Source organism: Papio anubis, chromosome 6 (assembly GCF_008728515.1).
Source record: "Papio anubis isolate 15944 chromosome 6, Panubis1.0, whole genome shotgun sequence".
In the NCBI taxonomy this organism is placed as follows: Eukaryota; Metazoa; Chordata; class Mammalia; order Primates; family Cercopithecidae; genus Papio; species Papio anubis.
The window spans coordinates 159,226,645-159,249,432 of record NC_044981.1 but is presented as its reverse complement, the minus strand read 5'-3'; the positions used below and the strand labels follow the sequence as shown (position 1 = coordinate 159,249,432).

The following is a 22,788-nucleotide window of genomic DNA, read 5'->3' as shown; positions in this document are numbered from 1 at the left end:
TTTTATGAAGTCTTTTAAATGCTTATGAGTTTTCAATAACATGTGAAATATTAGCATATTAGAAGGAATCCATAAAATTCCATATAAAGTATTATAATTATACACATTGCAATCTATACAAACACATAGGTAGGTATATATACTCTATATACTCTCGAAAAATATATGCAATCTAAATAATTTTAAACATGTATATAATGAATAGAATTTACAACATAATTATTTTTGGCAAAAAAAAAAAAAAAAAAGCAGAAAATAAGATTGAAAACCAAACTAGTTGGGAGCCTGGTCTCTCTTAGCCTTTGCACACTCCCCTAGGTCCTTCTCAACTGTTATATTTCACCAAACATGATTCCCTTCAGGAAACTTTCCTGGACTCAGACCCTTTCAGGTCATCCAACTCTGTGTTTTTATCATATTACACATTTTCTCCCTGCCAACTTATAAAAACAGCAGCTATCTTGCTCCCGTCATGAAATGAACTGAGAACAATGACTAAAATACGTACAATCTACACATTCCTGTGAGCACTGTAAATTCCATTTCTAGATCAAATTGGACCACCGAAAGCCTATGTACATGTACTACAGCAATTTAATATCATGCAAAATCCAATTTGCCAAGATACATTTTAATAACATGTACTTAGCCCTCACTGAAATCTTCTGTGGATGATATTTTCACTGCATTTCTTGCAAAACATAAAAATGTAGACATGGTGTGTGGCATGTATTTAAAATGTGACATGACCAATTTCTCAGAGAGTTCAGTGTACACAAGCTTCAGTTCCCTATAGTGATTGATGGGCTTCTCCTTTTGTGATAGTGAGATGTGTATAATGTTCCTCTTTCAGCAACAGATGCCAAGAAGCTCAGAATTAAATTTGAACATCCATTGATAAATATACTGACCCTTATGAATGACAAAATTGATGCTTCTTTCCTTGAGCCCAAAGTTTCTACTTTAATTACATTTTAATTTATTTTTCACTGTTGTTTATTCTATTTCATTTCCAATCGCTCCAATTTATTTTCTAAGTCATGTGTCCTAATGTATATGTATTTCACTGAGAGCTAGTTGAAACTGATTGAGGAACACATTATGAAGAAGTACACAAATATGTTCAAGGTAATAATTTTCTTCACAAAGTATGTAACTTTAAAAAGACAGCAAAAAAGCCACTATGGAGAATGGAAAGGAAACTCACAGAGTGGGTAACTGTAGTTGCAATACATAGAATACTAGACAAATGCCTCATATCATTTAGAATATAGATGGACAAAAGCACTACAAATAAATAAACCAAATCAAGCCAAGAGAAAAACAGTCAAAAGTCTTAAAAAGACACTTCCATAAGCAGCATATGCAAATGGACAATAAATATATGAAGAAGTCATTAACTTCATTAGTCACAATATAATTAATATTAAAATAATAAGGATATAACATTACATACCTACTGGAATACTTAAAATGCAAAATAAAGAAAATATTAATTATTGGTGATATTGTAATGCAAACAGCACTCTCAAATAGCGCTGGAAAGAGTTTAAACTTGAAAAGTCAATTGGGAAAACAGTTTTAGTTTAGTTACTAAGCCAAACATGCATGACTTAGGGTCCAGCAATTCCACTCCCAGAAATACGTCTTTGGTCATGCGTAGATACGTTCTCCAAAAAAAGTGTAAGAATTTTCCTAGTAGTGCTGTTTGTGACAGTTCTAAATTGGATGTCACACAGATACCCATCAAGAAAGCAATGGATAAATAAATCACGGTATATCCAAGAAAATACTAGACAGGAATAAACATGAAGGATTTCTCTACAACTATAGTTGTATGCAAGAATGTGGGTGAATCTCACCAACAGAATGTTGATGAAAGAAACTGGACACGAACCAATTGTATACTTTATGATTCCATGCATTGAAGTACAAAACCAGGTGAAACTAGTCTGTTGGCCAAAGTCAGAAGAAGGTTAGCATGTGGGTATGTTGGGCAGTGACCAGAAAGAGACAGACGGGGTTTTGTGGCATTGACAGTATTTCTGGATTTGGGTGTTGGTTGCATTAGTGTGTTCAGTTTGATGTTCCCCAAGTGATGCACTCACAATATGTGAGAGAACTGTTGAAAGAAAAACCTTGAAATCTAGGTTCCAGTCCTTGCTCTATCCTTTAATAAGTATCTCTAAACAACCACAAAATATTAAATTGTTTGAGATTTCTACATTAAGTGGAAAAACACAGTCTACCCTGCCTTTTTCATAAGATTGGTTTTAAAATCCAAATGGAATGAAGATGACTAGCCCTATTATATAGGAAAGAATAAATATATGACATTAAGTAATCAATTATTAATAAAGTTACTTGAAATAATAAAAACACAGCACTGACATATTATTTAAATTGGATAGGAATTCCTAAATTTAGTAGGAAGATATTTGACATAATTTAAGTATATAAAGGGTTATGTAACAGTTATCTGGCCATTTAGGGAAAATAAGTCAAAATTTATACCTTCCAAAACCGAACTGACTTAAGGCGAAGCAAACTTTCAAAATAAAAAATTAAAAGTAAAAAAGTAAAACAGAATCAAGGAAAAAAAGACTCAATTTTTTCTCATCATCTTAGACAGGAAAAAGCTTTTCTAAGCCAAACCACTGTAACTTCTTTCATTGAACATGTATAACTTTTATAATACTGCATAAAACAGTTGCAAATTATTCTCATTTCTAGATTTAATATCTATATAACATCATTGGCATTTTCTTTGAAGCCACTAATTTGAAGATGATTGTCTAACTGTAGTATAAAATATAGTCATTCATTAATTCAACTGATCAAAATAAGATAAATAGCAGCTACTATGTGCCATACACTTTTCTTGAGGTGAGGATGCAGCAATAGGTGAAATAAACAAGCTTCCTCTCCTTCTGGGACTTACTCTCTGGTGGAAGAAAACACAGGCTCAACTAAATTAATATTAGAGGGAAAAATATAAAACAGGGAAGGGAGATGGGAGTGCTGGAGCTGGGATGGAGGGGATTGTTAAGGGTCTGAAATTTAAAATAGAGTGGTCAGGAAGGGGCTCACTAAATAGCTAATTGTTAAACAGAAATTTGAAGCATCAAGAGCTGATGACACACAGGGTAAAATACATTTCAGGCAGAGGAAACAGGAAGGGCAAAGGCATGGCACTACACGAGTTCCTGAGGCAGGGCCAACAGATTTGCATAAAGCAGCAAGGGAAGGCAGATCACACAGAACCTTCCCAGTATGGGAACCTTAGCTTTTACTCTGAGTGAGGCAGGGAGCCACCTGAGGGGTTGAGGTGAAGAATGCCATGATTCGGCCTTCTCGAGTTTTAAAGGGAGCTTGTGGGCTCCGCAATTAGAGGGGATGGTCTAAAAAAATTCAGAATAGAGACAAATAACAATTATAACAAGAAAGTGGGAGAATATGAGATAAGAAGAAAGGGTAGAATTGCTTTCCTTCATTCATCAAATATTTATTGAATACACTGTTAGGTTCTGGTTAAGATTAAAAAATGACTTAGACGTGGATACTGCCCTCACAGAGAATTTACATAAGGAGATAAAACATGAGCAGAAATGACCATAATATAAAGTAGAACACAATGAATAAAGGATAACTTTCTATGTGGGTGACAGGAAGGGAGAACGAAAGAAGTCTTCTTAAAGCAGCTGGCATTTTGCTGGCCATAAAAATATAAGCTTCTTGACAGCATGTGTTCTGTCTTTTGCTGACTGCTAAATTCCTAGCATTTAAAACAGTGCTTTGCACATAGTCTGTGATCAATAGATATGTGTTACCTGACGAATGAATTTGTATATGCAGATATACAAGAATGAATTTGTATATGCAGATATGTAGGGAGAAGGGTGTTCGAGCAAAGGGAACAACATAAACAGAAACACAAAAATAAAGAATCCGATTTACTTCCTGGGTTCAGATTGACTGAAGTCAACGAGAACAGTGGGAGATGAAATTTAAAAACGTAGAATGGGATTAGATCACAGAAGATCTTGCTGGCCCTGGGGAAGTATCATGACTTTTTTCTATAAGAATTGGGAAACTCCAAAAGCTCTGAATAGTAATAGGAGCAGAACATTGTACTGGAAAGATTAGTGTAATTGTACCGAAAATTGATTGAGGGAGTTAACCAATTGATGGGTGGATGATATTGTACAAACCTAGACAAAAGGTGATGAGGGCCCCCATTAGTTTATCGCCACTTGGTCCCTTCATCATTAGTACTTCTCTACCAGAGACATCTGTTTATTTGTATTGTAATTATTTTACTTGTCTCTCTCCTTTTCTTCACCAATAATGTAGCACATTTAGCACTGGAGTTAGACACTTCTAATTATCCCCCAATATCCCTTGGCTACAGTCATAAAACATTGCAAGTTTGAGCTGGACACAGAGCTACCAGTTAAAGACTACATGTCGTAGCCTCTCTTGCAACTAGCTGTGGCCATAAGACTAGGTTTTGGCAGGATTTGAGCAGGAGTGAGGATTGCTGTTTCTGGGACATGCCTTCATAATGAAGCTGTTTGCTCTTCAGTTCTTCTTGCCTCATTCTTGCAGATTGCTCCATACCCATTTTTCTCTCCCCTACCTGAAGTAGGTGTTGGAGACGATGCCCTTTTGGAACTACATAGCTTCCTTCATCCTTTTCCTGAGGAGACAGGTATGTGGGCTTGAGTGTTACTTCATGGGTCAAGCTTTCACAGGATTTTGCAAAACGGGAAAATGTAGGTGTATTACTAGGTTCTGGCCAGTTGGATGACAATGAAAGTGGGGTGCTGTGTCCAGGTCATGCCCATAATGGGAAGCTCTCTGCTTCCACTTTCCTCCTTCTTGAGGGCAGGTATTTGACCCTAGTGGTCTCGAGCCCACTTTGTCTCAGGTGTCATTTTACAGGATACAAAGAACAAACATGTTCCTATGCCCCTGCACCCACCTCACGGGGAAATACTGCCCAACCTCCTGGGATTACCTACGAACTTGAACTTCTATTATGAGAGAAACAACTTCCATCTTAATTAAGCTATTGTTATTTGGTCTCTGTTACAGCAGCCAAATTAATATCTTAATATAGAATGTATAAATATTGATGATTACCACTACATGTTAAATAAGTACATGATTGGACGCACTATACATGTAAAGTACAGGTTGAACTATCCCTTATCTGAAATGCTTCGGACCAGAAGTGTTTTGGATTGGTTTTTGTTTTTTGTTCAAATTTGGAATACAGTCGTCCCTCAGTCTCCATGAGGAATTACTTCCAGGACCTCCTGCAGATACCAAAATCTGCAGATGCTCAAGTCTCTGATATAACATGGCATAGTATTTGTATATAACCTACACATTTCCACCCGTATACTTTAAATCATGTCTATATTACTTATAGTATGTAAAACAACATAAACTCTATATAAATAGCTGATATGCTCTATTGTTTAACAGGGAATAATGACTAAAAAAAAAAAAAGTCTGTACATGTTCAATACAGATAAAATTTTTGTCCTAAACATTTCTATCCAAGGTTAGTTGAACCCACGGAGGCAGAATCTGTACAAAGAGCTGAGTATATCTGTATTATACACTGGTGGTCATGCCAATTCTGAAAATCTGAAATCCAAAATGCTCGAAAGAGAGTTTTCTTTGAGTGTAATGTCAGCACTCAAAAAGTTTTGTATTTTGGACCATTTCAGGCTTCAGACTTTTGGAATAGGAATACTCAAACTTTAATATTAAAAAAATATGTATTTATTCCATTCCCCTAAACTTTGAGCATAAAGCATGTATAGTCTATTGAGAAGGAAAGCTGTAATAGAAAGCTTAAGCTAAACTCAACTTCCCTGTCACCATAAACCTGGGTCAATTTTCTAATTTGCTTCACGATAAGCATGTTCAGCACAGAAAGCATCTGACAAGATGAAGACAACAAAATGCTTGGTTAATAGTTTCTGGTCATAGGCTCTATCGCAACCCAAATAAAGCCTTTAAAAGGAAAATGAACTTTGAAATCTTCAAATTGTGTATCTCTTACATCTCTTTATAGGCAAGCACTATAAAAATGTGAATTTGAATATTATTTGATGGCAGGGCTTTTGTGATGCTTGTTTTCTTATAGAATGCAAAAAAAATTTCATGGAAACAAAGTCTACTTTCTATTGAAGAACAATACTTGACACTGAGATTTTAAAAATTTTGCCATTTACATTTATCATTATTTTTCAATAATTTTGCGCTCTTATATCCAGACTGACTGTTTAAATAAGCATTTCTGCTTGCACAGCCCATTTGATGAAACATATTTATGATCAAGTTTATGTACTTGTATCACTATTGCACTCAAAGAAATATCAGGAGTCTCTGTGTAACTCCTTAGGATATATACAATTCTTCATGTTTTAAGTGGAAGAGCATTGGAATGGTGACTTATCTAACTGGAAAAGTGGTTTGGAGGGTATTGGCCTTTGAGCATGAGGTTGCAATTAAGAAAAGCTGGAAATTGTCATACATATCCTGAATCGAAATACACCTTCAGAAAGAGATGAGGATATTTTGATCTTATAATGCTGAAAAGTCTATACTGCTAAAGATAAAAATGGTGAAATGTAAATATTGGTTATGAAATGGAAAATTTTTATTTCTTGTACCACTGAAGTTATTTTGTATAAACAGTATTATCTAGCTTTCTTTTATCAAGATTTGAATGTTGTTATTTTGGTTTACCTTGGAATACTAAGGGCAGGGACTTTGCTTTGCTGATCCCAAATCCCCAGAACTGTGCTTAACAAGTATTGGGTATTAAAAAAAGAGAGAGAGAGAGTTGTTGACTGAATAAGTAGATGAATGGATAAATAATCTTTGCATTTAAGAATTATGATTTCCAATGGCAAGAGAAGTATTGCTAGCACAAGATTTTCCTTTAGAATTTAAAAAGATAAGATAATGTATCACAAATAAGTTGTTTATAAAGAAGCCTGCTTCATAATCAATGTGGTTTTTTTAAAGTCATGTAGGCATATTTACTACATCTGGCAATATAGAAACATTAGATTTTGCAGAACTATCTCTTTAGGCGTAGGATTATATTAAAGAATTAACATGATACAAGAATTATGAACACAAGTTTAGGAAATAACAGAAAAGAACCCTGACCAGTAAAAAAAAAAAAAAATTGTGATATTAAATTATAACATTAAAAAACACCAAAATTGTAAATATTGTGTAGAAGAAAACTAAATTATTAACTTGAATGGTTATGGTATTGCTGATAAATGCATCATCTTGACTCCTAGGAGAACCAATTTATGTGAAATTCCATGAAAAAGAATTAGTTACAACAAGCAGAATTTTAGTCTATTTCCAAGAATTTTAACTACTGTAAATCACCTGACACACTTCCCAATAATTAGGATATCATTTTGCATAACCACATGGGAACCTGGCCTAGAGGTCTATAGGTAATCTGTTTCATTCATGTATTTTAAGTATGTCGTTTAGGAATAAGTTATTAGGTTTACAACATATAAGCAAAGGAAATAATGTGACACTGGAAAACAACATTACTCATTTAACATAATGAATTGCCACATGTAATAACTCAGATCTTCCCAGGGTGTAAATTATATGAATTTGAAAGCTGCATTTATTATTTAATGCCTCATTCCCAGACAGGTGCTTACTCAGTAGCAAAATCTGCCTTAGCATACCAAGTGTAAAGCTATTTAACAAATAGGAAGGTTTAAAAAATATATACTATCATGCAGACAGCTAAAATATTTGTATGTATTTTTAATCTTTTTTCTCTAATGATACTTAGAATATTTTATTTTTGTTACTACAAATAATGCAGATGAAATATGAATTGTATTAGTAGCAGAGACACATGAGCTAAAGCTTGTATTGTTTAAAGCACATCATCTTAAAAGGCCTGTCAGGAAACAGTGTTCATATTAAGTGGTCTTTCAGTACTCTAACAAGATGACATCATTTTCTAAGAGACAAGTGTTGTTAGAGTTAACTGCTAGGATATTCCAAAATTTCTCATTATAGATTATTTAATGAGTTTATGTTCCCAGTTGTATATCAGCTCATGTTAAATTTTGCAAGAGTTTATGATTTCTAAGAGCTCATCTTCTGTAAGGCCCTTTGCTGAGTGGGGTTAGTTAGCAATCAGTAATTAAAGGGGATCTTTTTACCTCGTGTAAATAGCGTAAGAGTAATTTTGGGCGGTTTAGAAACGATGAGTTATCAGGAAGGTGCTTATCAATGGGCAGAGTATATCATTTGCCCAGGATTCTAACAACCTAGCCTGCCCCCCACACACTGTGGGGGACCGCCTGCTACTTGCCAAGTAATTGCCATTTTTGGCAAAGACCACCCGGGACATGGGCTCAGAGTCCATCCTAGGGCTGGCCAACCTCTGTAAATCTCGTGTCCCCTGATACGGAGCGAGTGCATTCAATTCAGGAAGATCACTTACGACTGAGTTTTTCATCATGGCTTTGACTGTGAAGCCCTCAGAAACCAGGGAGTGAGGCTGGTGCACCGGGAGCGGCTGTTGTGCCAGCAGCTTGGTCCTCTTCGGCATCTTGTCTGGGCATTTGTTTAAGCTCAGGGTCTCTTTTTCTGCCACCATCTTCCTAGAAAATGTCTTGTTCTCATAAAAAGTGTAGTAAAAGAATCAGTGGGTTTTACGGATGTGAGCAGGAGGTCGGGAAAAAAATGTCAAAAGGCGCGTTAATGGTAGAAATTCAACCCCTCGTAGTGCCCAGGTTGATCCAGATGTTTGGCAGCTCCTAGGTGAAGGGAGTTTAGGGGAGGGGTGGGGCGGGAAGAGGGCAGGACCGTAGCTAGAGCTGCAACAAGCTTCCAAAGGTAATCCTCCCGGTTGCTAAGCGACTGGTCAACACTGCGGGCGCATAGCTCCGCCCCCCGGTGACGTACGATTGCTGGGCCTGAAGCCGGAAAGGGAGGCGGCGGTGAGCTGGAGGGCAGGAGGCGTGAGGAGAAACTACGCATTAAAACTACGACTCCCAGCAGGCCCTGGGCCGCGTACCCTCCGCGCGTGCGCATTCCTAGGGCCCGGCGCCGGGGCGGGGAGCCCTGGAAGATTTAACCCAGGAGAGCCGCTGGTGGGAGGTGCGGGCTGGCGCCGGTGCGCGCGTAGGCCCTTTCCTGGCCCGCAGCCGCCACCTGCCCAGTGACCATGATAGGTACGTGGGTACCTGCCAGGTACAGCCTCTCTGCGCCGCCCTGCGCCCCGGTGTGGCCTCGGCCGACCTGGACCCCAGGTGCCAACTGTCAGTGACGGGGCCAAAGTGCCCATGCCGTCCCCGGCCCGCACCGCCGGGCTCTCCAGCTCAGCGACGCGGGCCCGGGGCCCCAGTGTGTGCGTTCCAAGCCCTCGCCCGCCCGCCCCTGCTCTGAGCGTTCCCGTGAAGACCGTCTCACCGGGGACGCCAGGCGGCCCCGCACCCCCGGTCCTCGCTCATGGTCCCCCGGACCGTGTAGGGTCCCGAAGCCTTCGCCCTGCCGCCGCCCCTCGCCCTCGCGGCCCTGGCCAGTTGTCGTGCGGTTCAGGACCCATCGAGACCCACTCTTTGTGGGGCTCTTTCAGGAAACCCCAGCAAAGCATTAAACTCTAATGGAAGGCACCTGGTGAGGGTGGCTGGGCGCCACAGAAACTCCTCCAGATGAATCTAAACTTCTTGCTCCCTCGGATGTTTCCTTTTAAACTTCTCGTTGGAGGGCTGAGGTGAAAGAAAAATTGAGAGTAAATAATAGCCAAGATTACATCTACTGCCTTTTGCAAAATAACTTTTTTTTTTTTTTTTTTTTTGGTAAAACACAATGACCGAGGTGCAATTTTGTGAACAAAACTTAGTGGCATCAGAGTTGTTCATGAACACTTGATGTGTAAGATGAGCAAAGGTGCAAAGGTCCTCTTCCAGGGTTGTTGAACCAAAAACTACTTTAGGGGCTGTCCCTAAAAATGAATGGAAATGCACCATATGTTTAGAAGCCAGTGCTATATGGGGTTTCATTATTGTGGAAGTTTCTCCAGGTTATGTATGGAGGGTTTAGTGAGCTTGTTTAGGGCTAATTCCTGAGGAGCGTCCCTTACAAAACACTTTTGATTGCAGTAAGTACGTTCGAAGTCAGATGTGGTCTGTCCAGAAGTAAGGTGAGAGGTGGATTCATAAAATATATGATCTTTATGCACTGAAAACACGTACTACATCTGTTTTTATTTATGAAGTTATTGTTAAAATGTAAACATTCTGCCCATCAGTGGGAGAATCAAGCCAGCTAACTGGCATTGTCTTTGTCTCTGTGGTAAAACAAGAATGTTGTCCAACCTTTCTTCCCTTTCTAGCATGGTCTGACTTTTGGTGAATGACTTGAAAGTTAACCAAATTATGAAAAAGTTATAATTTTTTGAGTTTTCTTGAGCTCTTTTTAGGTGACATTTACGTAAGATTCACTTGTAAGCACAAGTCTGAACTGAATCAGAAAACCAAGTAGAAGAGATTTCTCAAAATCCGTGCTATCAGTAGTCTACAGGAAGAAAATAGCCTATACCTTATTTTGAAGACAGTTAAATACATTTTATTTTAATTTAACTTAATCTAGTGCACAGATAATTTTAAGAGAAACAAATTTATTGTAAAGCTATATGAAGACAGGCACTTAAGATCTGGGATTAGAGGCGTAAGCCACCATGCCCAGCCTCATTAGCCACATTTCAGTAAACATCTGAATGGCCAGTTTGAGATTTGGGTGTGGTGAACAGTGCTAAAGGTAGGTGAAAGTGAAAACCATTAAAAGGAAGCCTTGGAGTGATGAGTTTTGTGTTTTTGTGACAAAAATTCAGAACCAGGAAAGACATTATAGATTTTATCCAGTGATCAGTTGGAGATCAAAATGTAAATAGTATGTATCTGGGATTTTCTGTTAAAGGTAAGAGTGCTTCTCAAAGCTTGCTCCTTTCAGGCCTATGCTTTCTCTGTTACACTCACCTTGTTGCGGGATTCAGGAGGACGAGAGAGACCTCAGGTTGAAACAGGAGAATCTTTATCGAGTGCACTCAGGCCCAGCTGACTCACATGCAAAAGACTGGGCCCAGAATAAAGACAGTACTTGACTTTTATACACACTTCACAAAAGGAGGTGGGCTAGCTTGAAGCAAACTTACAGTGGTGTCAAAGCAGGGATACAGAGGCAGGACAAAGACAGGACTGCACATGACCATTGCCAAGCAACCCAGATGTTCGTTATCTAGGTTTCCCTGGGCACAGGCTTATCCTATAACCTTCACTATGGTGCCCAGGCAGCTGTAGTTCAGGCCTACTCAGGCTTCTCATGACCTTCGTTGTACTTCTTAGATAAAACAGAATACTTGAAATCACTAGTTACAGAGAACAAGAGTCTATAAACTCATTCCATAAAACAAAGGAAATTTTGTTTTTCTTCTCCCTGTGTTGAGGGAGTGCTGGGAGAGTCTCCAGAGCACATTCGATAATATTATCAAGACTCTTCCTGGATCTGGGCTGTGCTGTTGCTGCCTCTGGGACAAGTTAGCCTAAAACAGGAAAACTTATTTCTTTTTCTTTTTAATTTTATTTTTCTTTAATTTCCCGCCCCAACCTTAATGCAAATAATATTCTGCCAGTTGGAGAAACGTAAAGATGGGTTTCCTGGTAGAAGAGGAGTAAACAGGACTGACTGGGACCTAACTGCTAATGGAATGTACCTTCCTTTTACTTTCTCAAAACCAAAGATTCCCTTCTTGGGATGAGGACTGTTTCATAAGTCCTTACATTTCCCACCTGGATTGCGATTGATATGTTGAATGCCCTGACCTGGGCAGCTATGGAAACGTAATTTAATTGAAGTCGGTTAAAAATTGTGCCTTTGTGGAAGGTGTGGAGAAGGACTTCAAGATAATATAAAGCAGAATAGAAAAGCTTAAAAGAATTCAACGTAGAAAAGTGTAATTTTTGGTATCTCTATTAAAAATATATTTTGACTTTTAAAAAAATGATCAGTTCTTTGTATTTAAAATGGAATGTTAGTGGTGATAATTTGTGGTATGTTCTAAATGTTCTGTAGAACTGGATTTAGGTATTTGAGTAACAGCAGATATTAGAGTGCTTGGTTATATATACACCAATGTTGTCAGTATTGAAATACACATTCAGTGTCTTATACTTTTAAGAAGATTTTTGATTGACAAAAACCATTCATTGGAACATAGTCTCTTCTATACCTTGTTTCACTTAGCATCTCTTTGAGAATTTACATATCTGCATGTACAGATTCACTCCACAGCAGTTCCTGCCTAGTGTTTTATAGGATACACTAATGAAAATCTTTACCAACAAATAAGCACTCATCAGGTTTACAGACAACTGTTATCAGAAATGTTTGTGGCCATATCGTTTTACTTGCACATGTAAGCATATATGTAAAAGAGAAATCGTATGACAATTTGAGTTAAAGAGTTTGCAGATTTAAAATTTTCCTAGGTATTTCAAAATTTTTCTAAAATAAGTTGCCCTATTTTACAAATCTATCTAAAGCCTCCAGGAATACAACGTGGTAGTAAAGAGCTGCCCTGCCCCTCTGGCCTGAAAATTACCAAAAGACGTCCTTCCCGAGACTGACTCAGCTTTCACTAGCAGAACACCTGGATCTCCAGTCCCCACCTCTCTCTCACCCTAGGTGTAGTGCCTTTCAGTGTACAAGCTGCACAACTGTCCTTGGTGGCCCTGCCCTCCCTTTCAGTGTGTATAAGGGTGCCCATTTCCTCCCATGTGCCATCAAAGATTTTTTATTTTTGCCCTCTTGACAGATGAAAAACAGCATCTTTTAACTTTGCAAATTAATTTAGAAGAAAACTTCCCATTCTCATCTTACAATGCGTTAGTTTCACAAAAGCAGATGCGGTGATTTCAGCACCTGCTGTGTACCCTTAACTGCTCTAGGTGCCAGGGAAATGAGGGAACACAGCAGAAAAAGTCCCTTGCCATCAGGAATGTGCATTCTGACTTCACCATTTGCCCATACATCTGCATGTTTGTTTTCAAGCGTGTGTGCGGTGAATTTTAAAGTCTCAATTTATATTTCTAGTTGAATATTCTGTGTACTACTCTTTGCCCTGCCATTTTAATAAGTTGATGAAAAGCAGCTCTATGCCTAAGTACCCCAAAGCTTCTGTTTATGATGAGGTAAAATTGTGTCAAAAATAGGCTCTAATAAAGTTTTGCATAGAAGATTTTATGTAATTATATAATAGTTTTTCCTTGAGTCGGTCCAAAGGCTCTAAAATGACCCTTTGTCCTTTACAGTTTTGGCCCTATTTCCGAGGATATTTTTGAAGTCTGCATTTTTTGAAACCTCATAGTTTCATTGCCTGAAAATGATACAGTGAAAGTACTTTGTATTAAGATATGTAAATCCATTCCTACCTCCAAAGCTTTTTTGAAAAATGCAGGAAAAAAAAAAGAGTTCTTACTTCGAAATGCTTCATATTCCTGAGAGCAGTTTTAATGCAAAATACTTTATTCTGTTAGCTTTTAGTTCTTTGATCAATGAAAATTGCTTCTTACCTACTGTTTCTTCAGCCTTTAATTGTAGCCCAGTGCTTATTCAATGTTTCTGTTTTCATTTGCATTTAATGAGCTCATTTTAAATGTTTCTTTGTAGTAATCTGAATGGTTTCTCTCCCTAAATTTTGTAACATTAAAGAAAGAGACTCATGTGACAGTTGGCTGATTTATGTTACAGCTTCCCTCCCTGGCTGATTTACTTCATCCTGTAGGATAGAATCTTGGTTCAAAGGAAATACAGTAGCAGGATTCTTTCCCCCAGTAATTTCCTAATTACCTAGGACTCTAACAGATTCACTCAAATGTCTGTTTTTCACCAAATAGAAACCTTTTTTCCTTGGATGAATAGGTATTTAAATTTATGATTATTCAGTGTCATTTCTTTATACCATATGTATTAGATGGTGCTGGGTAGGGGTGGGTACACACAGGTTGTATATGTCTATATATTGCCTGTGGGGAAGGCACATAGAAATGACCATTTCTTCCCAATGAGTTTATGGCCTAGTTGGGCTGATTAGGCTTACATTAGTGGTATAGATTCCACCTTCACCACTGCAGCAGCAGAGTAATTAGAAAGATGTATGTATGTATCAGCACACACATATGTGCCTGCAACATGTGATTTTTTATGTTTCTTTTGCTCATGTGATTCTCTTCAAATGCCCTTTCTTTCTGTTGTATGTCTGAAAACTACTGTTCATTATTTAAGATCCAATTCCAATGGCACCAACTTCATATGAAATTTTATGTGTCACCTTCTCACCCTCTTTTCAGTGTGGGGCAATTAACACCTCCTTTACAGTCAGCCAAGATATTAGCAACTACCGTTCATCAGGTTCTTGTTCATAGTCTAGAAGGGGTACAGAAAAGTAAAGATTTACAAACCTGAAAGGTGGGTATCATGATACAGGTTTATACAAGGGAGAACTGGAAAGCTCAGCCTATTGAGCATAGAAGATCCAATTATTTCCCAGTGGAGCCATTCCAGTTGTCCTGCAGGACAAGTAGGAGTTAACTAGGTGAAGGAGGCCTTCTAGACAGGCATGGAGGAGAGAGAAGAGAATGGAATGAAAGGTATCTGGTGAGGCTGGCAGGCACACCAGATAAGCTTTGTCAAGGAGGTGGGTTTAAAGTTGGTGATAGGGGGGAGTCACTGAACCATTATCTATGGAAGAGCATTATGAACAGGTTGTCTTTTAGAAAGATGTCCATGGCAGTAATAGAAAATTATGAAATGGAATGCTGTAGAAAATAGTTACACTAGTGTCAATAAGTCTAGATAAAGACTTTTATAATATGTTAATAGCTTTTATTAATAGAGGGTAGTCTTCCACTGAGAATGATGGGGTAATTGTGTGGTAGGAGATGGCTTTTCTCAGGGTGGTGACATTGATTTGATACGTCATTATATCATCTCGGATTAAGGGCCATACTTCTTTTTAAAAAGTTCTTATTTTTGTAGAGTAAATTAATGTCTCTCATTGACAGGTGTTTTATGTCATGTTAGTAAAGCTTTAAGTGTATTTGTATTCCAAAAATAGTGTGTATCTCCTTCTTTGATATGTGAAACATGATGCTTAGAGTTCTATTTATAGTTTCTTCTCTGTGTGGAGAGAACAATGTCATCAGAACTGTGGATACTGTGTCACCCGGAATAGTGCAGAGTAGAGTTTCTTCTTCACAGATATCTGCATAACTCATATACCTAGGCACATATTAAGACCATCTATGGACAGATGTGTGTATTTTTAAGAGTATTGATGGATTCTTGATGATTTTCTCCAATTTACTTTTACTCTGAACAGAGGCCCCCGTAAAGTTTCATGTGAGAGCCCTTTGGAGGAGAGAATGTTCAATAGTTAGCAGCCTCACCCATTTTGCTCAACTCCACCCCTACTCTCATCAAATGAGGGGAAAAATTAGTAATTAGGAAACTATTATTGCTGTCCTGATTGAGACATTTTTTATTATTTATGTAATTGTTAAATACACCAGTTACTCCTATTGTGAGATATTTTTGGAGTTTCAGTGCATAAATAAAATCGTATGATGAAGCCCTTGGTAACTGCATAGTCAGTTTTAAAGCTTATTGTACCTGCAGAGTAGATCCATTTTCCAGATCATGAAATGATAGGAAGTAGATGCCTGAAACTTGCTCATGTTAGTACAATGGAGAAATAGGAAGGAACATTTGTAGTATCTGTGTTTCTGAGGTCAACCTTTAGTTTTTGGGCTTTTTTTTTTTCTTTTACATCTACCTGCGCTTCCTCTTTTCTGTCCCCTCTTTTTTTTTCTTTCCCACATTCCTTGATTTTCTGGGAAGCTGGAATTTAACATTTCCTTCTTCAGCTCACAGGAGCAGCTGTTGTCTGAACAACAGGTAAGTTTCTTTGTTACTTGTTGCCACAGGGCTTGACTGTGGGTTGTAATGTTTCTGAGGGTTATCACAGGAGTGGCCTGACCAGAACAGACCAGGCTTCACCACAGCTCCTACTGGAGAAATTCCCTAGACTGGGAATTGTCTGCAGTGGAAATCTTTGTAGCCCCTGGCTCAGCATTTTCCTTCCAGGGAAGTCCAGTCTTGATTACAATTTTTTTTTTTTTTTTCCATTGAAACAAAGTTGGGGAGTGGTGAACTCTGGGCAGCTAGAGGATGGGGGCAAGTTAGGTTTGCTCCTTGGAAAATTAGACAGATTTAAAAATAATATTTCATGTGCTTTGGGTCTTCTCTCCACCCTTGAAATCAACCTTCTTTCTCCTGAAAGGCCTTTATAGCTCTCTGGTGAGTTCCCAGAGTGTGAGAGGTACAGATTTAAGCACAAGTGAGGCTGTGTTCTTTGAGGTGCTGCTTGTCTGGGCTGCTGATCACAGACAAGGGTAGACTGCATGAGACAGTTGACATTCACCAAATTTGTATAATTACTTGTGACAATATCTAAATACATTTTTACATGAAGATGTCTGAATTCATAGGATCAGATGGGAAGTATATGCGTTTTACTGGGCGGTCAATTTAGACATAATCATGTGGTACAGAGAAAGATATTTAGTATAGATATCTACTTGATTTTAGTCCCTTTTAGTCACTTTGGGGCTGGGCACAGTGGCTCACGCCTGTAATCCTACAACTTTTGGAGACTGAGGTGCGAAGATCACTTGAGCCCAAGAGTTCAAGACTAGCCTGGGCAGCATAGCAAGATCCTGTCTCCACAAAAAATAAAAAAAATTTTATTAGGTTAGGTTTGCTCCTTGGAAAATTAGACGGATTTAAGAATAATATTTCATGTGGGCTTTCCACTCTTGTTCATTTAGGAATCTGTGAGATGCTCAACCCATGATTGAAATTTCTTCCTTTTGTTACTCTCTAGAGTTTTCTCCGTTATTCATTGTCCCTTTCTCGTGTGTGTGTGTGTGTATGTGTGTGTGTGTGTGTGTCTGCCATGTCTCACTACATGCAGAGTTTCTGTCATAGGTATTGATTTTTATATCATCTTGATTTCAAAGAAGTCACCAAATAATCTTATTCTCAGGGTCTGAGTTTTATACCCTGTCTCTGTGCTTGTTTTTTATGTTCTGGCAATTTCTCAGCATTACTGCCCATTTTAGAACTCTATTTTGTTGCGTGGGGGACAGTTCTGGAATGATTTTTTGTTTTTGAGACAGAGTCTGGCTCTGTCGCCCAGGCTGGAGTGCAGTGGCGCGATCTCGGCTCATTGCAAGCTCCACCTTCCGGGTTCACGCCATTCTCCTGCCTCAACCTCCCGACTAGCTGGGACTACAGGCGCCCGCTGCCACGCCCAGCTAATTTTTTGTATTTTTAGTAGAGACGGGGTTTCACCGTGTTAGCCAGGATGGTCTTGATCTGCTGACCTCGTGATCCACCTGCCTCGGCCTCCCAAAGTCCTGGGATCACAGGCGTGAGCCACCGCGCCGGGCCTCTGGAATAATTTTTAATGGAGAGTCAACATCTAAGAAACTTTCATATTGGATCAAGACATGGTTGTCACAATTCTTTGTGTGTAAATTTATTAAAAATTCCATCTGGATTTTGCAGCCAATTTAATCATTTTATGCTTAATAGAGTGCAAGTTATACAGGTAAAGTCAGTCAGAGAGAGAATGGGGACACTATTTGAGATGAAGTTTCTAGAAGTAATAAGATTTTTTTGTCTTAAAACAGTGGTGATAAGATGATTGAGTGATCTAAGATGGACAAATATATGTGAGTTCTTAATAATTGGGAAAGATATTTTTTAAAAAGTGTTAATGTGACCATTTAGTTACCATAACTGGAGACTAAATAGCATTAGGGGCCATTTGTATATGTAAAAATATCAGGAAGTATACCCCCAAATTATATCTTTGGGTTGTGGAATGTTTTCTTTTATTATGATTCCTGTGTTTTCCAGATCTTCAGCGTTAAGCGTATGTTGTTTTGGAAATACTGAAAAGCAATGTGTTATAAACACAACCTTAAGAAAAGGACAAATGCATCACTGTTGTAATACATTTAAAACTGATTCTACTTTTGTGTCAAATTATGTCAGATAAATTTTCAATGGTAGCATACTATAAATAAGCTCATGTTCTGGTCATAAAAGTAGTGTTTTCAGGAAAACAAACATTAGAACCATTATTTCACTTTCTTTAATATTATACACTATTGGGGCATGGCCTAATTACTGTATTATTTTTGTATAGTTCCTGTTGTTGCTGTAACAAATTACCACAAGTTTAATGACTTTTAAACACAAATTTATTTTCTTATGTTTCTGGAGGCCCAAAGTCCAAAATGATAATTTTTTTTTTTTTTTTTTGGAGACAGGGTCTCCCTCTGTCACTCAGACTGGAGTGCAGTGACACAAACACAGTTCACTGCAACCTTGAATTCCTGGACTCAACCTCCCGAATAGCTGGGACTATGGGTGCATGCCAACCTGCCTGGTTAATTTTTTTATTTTTTGTGGAGACAGGATCTTGCTATGTTGCCCAGGCTGGTCTTGGACTCTTGGGCTCAAGTGATCTTCCCACCTCAGTCTCTGAAAGTTGTAGGATTACAGGCGTGAGTCACTGTGCCCAGCCCCAAAGTGACTAAAAGGGACTAAAATCAAGGTGTTAGCTGCGCTAGCCCCTTCTATTAATAGAAGCTCCTGTGGAGACTCCTCTTTCACTTCTGGAGGCTGCTGGCATTCCTTGGCTCCTGGCCACATCACTGCAGTCTCTGCTTCTGTGCACATTGCCTTCTTTACTGCCATCAAATCTTCCTCTGCCTTCCTCTTAAAAGAACACGTGGGGTTACATTCAGGAGCCACCAGGATAGCCTCTTCGTCTCCAGATCCTTAACTTAATCACATCTGCAAAGTCCCTTTTGTCATATCGTGAAACAGTCGTAGGTTTCATGGACAAGGAGGCATTATTAAGCCCCCCACAGTTACCAGTAATGCTTAACCATTTGAACGTATGATTAGGTACTTCCTTATGAAAGAAGAATGACAGCTACGACTTGATTTTTGCCTGTTGTGAGGTCACTTAAAGGTAATGCACTAGTGTTACACATGAGGTGTCTAGTGTGTGTGTGTGTGTGTGTGTGTGTGTGCGCGCGCCGGGGGGTGGAGTGTATGGACTAGTTGATGAAGTTAGCCAAGGACATAACTCACTTTTCAAGGTAGTTTTCCCAGGTGGCAAAAGAAGGTGTGAATATTCTCCTGGACTCCCATAATGCACTGCAGCTGGGTAGTTTGAGTTACCAGGTTGCTAATTTGTATCCTGTAGAGAAGGGGAAGTTTTGTTATGCTTTGGACAGGAGATACCACTTCACTTAACAGATGATCAGGCAAAGTAGAAGCAAATAACCATTATATGTATGTTGCTCTCTGATTTGACAGTTCACGACACTTAATGATCCCTGGAATAGTTTACCATTTTCCTGCCCTTTGTAAATAATAACTAATATGGGTTGGTTGAAAATTATACACTTAGAATTTTAAAATAAGTTGAGAAGGACAAAAGAGCGAAATCTTGTAGTTTCTCACAGATGTCAGCATAGAATTTGGTTTTCTAAGGCAGTTTTAACAGAAACATTTGGAAAATACTCTATTACACATTGTTAGTACAGTTAGGAGAAACTCTACAGTCGTATGGAATACATTTTTTAAATAGATGAATGCAGAATTTGGTTTTTAAAGAAGAAACATTCATTTTTTTGCTGAAAAAAGAAAATGTTAAATTCGGCAAATATTTATTGACACCTTAAATTATAGGATTTATGATAGGCACTAAGCGTGCGTGTCTAAATGAGGAAGTCACCGTTAGTGAAGATGCTGTGTACACATGGAAAGTAACCGTTGGCAATAATAGATGTTATCGTGGAGGTGCACTTCATTGTGTGATAAAGCAGGGGAACCTTCCGCAGAGGTGGAATTTATTTGAGCTGGATCTTAACAACAGACTGGACTCCTGAGCAGGCCAAGAAAGAAAGCACATTCGAAACAGAGGGGCTGGCCCTAGCAAGATGGCAGGCTTGTTAGCAGAGGCTGTTTTGGGAAGGATAAGTAGTTGACTGGATGCAGCACAGGGAGCATAGAGTAGGAGGTGATAATAGATTAGGCTGTCGGGACCAGCTCAGTGTAGTTTTCCATGCCATACTGGAGAATTCAGGTTTTGCTCTGAGTAATGAGGAACCACTCAATCTTGATGCTAGGAACTCTAGGGCAGTAGGAAGGGGCTGTGCCTGTCACTGAAAGTGATGTATGAATTCAAATTTGAAATATAAAATAAAGTTGCCAGTAGCCAGATTAAGCACTTGGAGCTATTACATGGCTTCCCACTTAGGATCTTTAAGCTATTAGGGCACTTAGCTGTACTTTAATATAATCAAAAGGAACAAACCCTTCAAAAGGTTTGTGTACTTCAGACTGTCTTGACAGAATTATTTTCCTCTAAACTTTAAAAACCAAATCTCATTCCATCTTTATGGTGTATCTTTACTTACCTGCCTTATTCTTGAGGAAATAAGTGTGCTTGTACTTAATAAATAATTGTTGCATAAGTGAAAGTGTGATTCAAAGGAGAGGAGACCTTTGTCTTTGTCTCCAGTTTGTCTTCCCCCATGTCCCTTGAGGAATCCAATCTCTTTTGTTATTAACCTTTGGGGTGGGGCCCCACTTCATTTATCTTTGGGGCTCCTAGCCCAGCAGAATCCCACTAAGTGTTGAGATGGGAGAAAAAAATTAAAAAATAGGGGAAGTAACTATATGCCTTGACTTTGGTGAAAGTTAAGCATCTTCAAAATGTTTCATATTCTGAGGAGATGATTCATTAATTTTAAGAGAGAGAGTTTTGTCTGTCACCTTTTCCATGCAAATACTGGAGCTAGCACAGGCACGATGACTTTTCCTTTCTTTCTTTTTTTTTCCCCCTGTCCTTTACTGTTGTTTCTTCTTATTGCTTCCCTAATGCTTGCCCTTAGAGGGAAGTGCTTAAATTATTTGAATTTTGGAAGCAGTAGAGATTTTTAAGTGGTTACTCTATGCAGCATGTTTAGGGTGTAAATTACATGGATGCCTTGTCTCTTTTCCACCTTCAGCTTTTAACTTTACAACAAATGCACTTTGGCTTCATTGGGGTCTGTATTTACTTGTTTTCCTAATGCAGCTTTTCTCCATGAAATGCTCTCAGTAGAAACATATGCTCAAAGCTTCAAAGTAATTACAATATCACTAAAAGGTTCGTAATCACATTACTGAAACTCAATGTTAAAAAATTTGATTTTTCTTGATCCAATCATTTCAATTTAATTCTAGGCTACTGCATAATTGATGGAGGAAACATGACAGTGGAAAGTCAGGGGGTATTTATAATGCCAGAAGCCTTGGAGGGAAAACCTCAAGGCAATTTAATTTGGGTGGGAGCTCATGTAAATTATTCCGAAGGGTTTTTTAAATGGGAAGAGCAGGTGTGTTTCAGTGCCAGCTCTCAGGGCCCCTCCCTCCCTGTCACGTGTGTCCCTGCATCTCCTCAGCCCCTGCTCAGACAAAGGCCCCCGCAAAGCAAAGAACAAAGTGTGATTTTTTCCATAATTGTCTAAAGATATTCTTTTGTGTTAAAGACAGGTTTACACTTGAACGTTTTTCTTGGGAATTGGGGGTAGTTTTGAGATATTTGCGTCTGTTTACGGTAAGCAAGCACACCTCCAGCAGGGCCACCACCTAATTAAGTTATGGGACATGCCGACAGCCTCACATATCCATGAAGACGCAGAGTGGTGTGAATAAATATATCTACCTTTTACCTCATTGCTCTCGGGGGCAGAGAAATGATCACACATCACATTCCTGACGGTGGCTGTTCTGAAAAACCATTTATTTTTATTTTTAATCAATTACGGAGACAAGTGAATGGGAAATTTCTGAAGCAATGTTAAGTTTCTTAATTTTTAGCACAGTTTGTTTTAATCATATACATTACAAAGCAGTAATTTTAGAATATTTACCAATTTGCCTTTGATATCTGCGCAGCTAGAGGTCTGGATATAATGCTGAGTTATTTTAATAATTAGCTTCTATAATTCTGCTTCGGAATGGTTATCTCATCCTCTCTTTTAAGTTCTTTTTTTTTTTTTTTTTTTTTTGCTGTTAAAAAGCAGTTTAAATAATAGCTAACAGACAAATCTTTGCCAATCGTACATAAAACACTTGGTGACATTTGAGTCTTTTTATTAAATTTCTGAAGGTGAATTTTGAATCCTAATTGATGTGCTTTTGTAGGATTTTTGATAATGGGATATAAGACTATGGTATTTCTTAACACTTTTTATTCCCTGAACCTGGCATACTTTTTCTGCCTTCCCTTCCTTGTTGCAAAAAAGACCTCATTTTATAAATATCAGTTTTCTTGTTATTATTCTACATCCTTGAAGGTAGGTTTTTTTGTTTGTTTGATTGATTCTACTTTTTGAAATCAAGTTTGGAATTTAAAAAGTATATTGCCCATGGCTAGTAGCACTTCTTATTCACTTTCTTTCACATCTCAAATCACCCTTCTGTTCAAACTGTAATATTACAGCATCTCATATACTTAGTATTTTTCCTCCACACTCTAGTGTGGTGAACTGGTGGTAATAGTGCCCCTTC

General features: G+C 38.4%; 2 protein-coding genes across 5 annotated transcripts in view; one reads left to right on the top strand and one right to left on the bottom strand.

Moving 5' to 3' along the window:
• The window catches only part of PACRG (parkin coregulated), a 575,145-nt gene extending 566,200 nt beyond the window's left edge, over nt 1-8,945 (bottom strand). The window contains exon 1 of one of the 2 annotated variants that reach the window (XM_003898380.3): nt 8,525-8,945. In XM_003898380.3, the coding sequence (XP_003898429.1) occupies nt 8,525-8,680 (156 nt within the window). In that variant the 5' untranslated portion in view covers nt 8,681-8,945. The remainder of the gene's footprint in view (nt 1-8,524) is intronic. The other variant, XM_017957442.3, reaches the window with a different exon arrangement.
• A 170-nt stretch (nt 8,946-9,115) lies between these two features.
• PRKN (parkin RBR E3 ubiquitin protein ligase) overlaps nt 9,116-22,788 on the top strand; it is a 1,413,696-nt gene continuing 1,400,023 nt past the window's right edge. For all 3 annotated transcript variants that reach the window (XM_021936901.1, XM_017957438.1, XM_017957437.1), the window contains exon 1: nt 9,116-9,257. In XM_021936901.1, the coding sequence (XP_021792593.1) occupies nt 9,251-9,257 (7 nt within the window). In that variant the 5' untranslated portion in view covers nt 9,116-9,250. The remainder of the gene's footprint in view (nt 9,258-22,788) is intronic.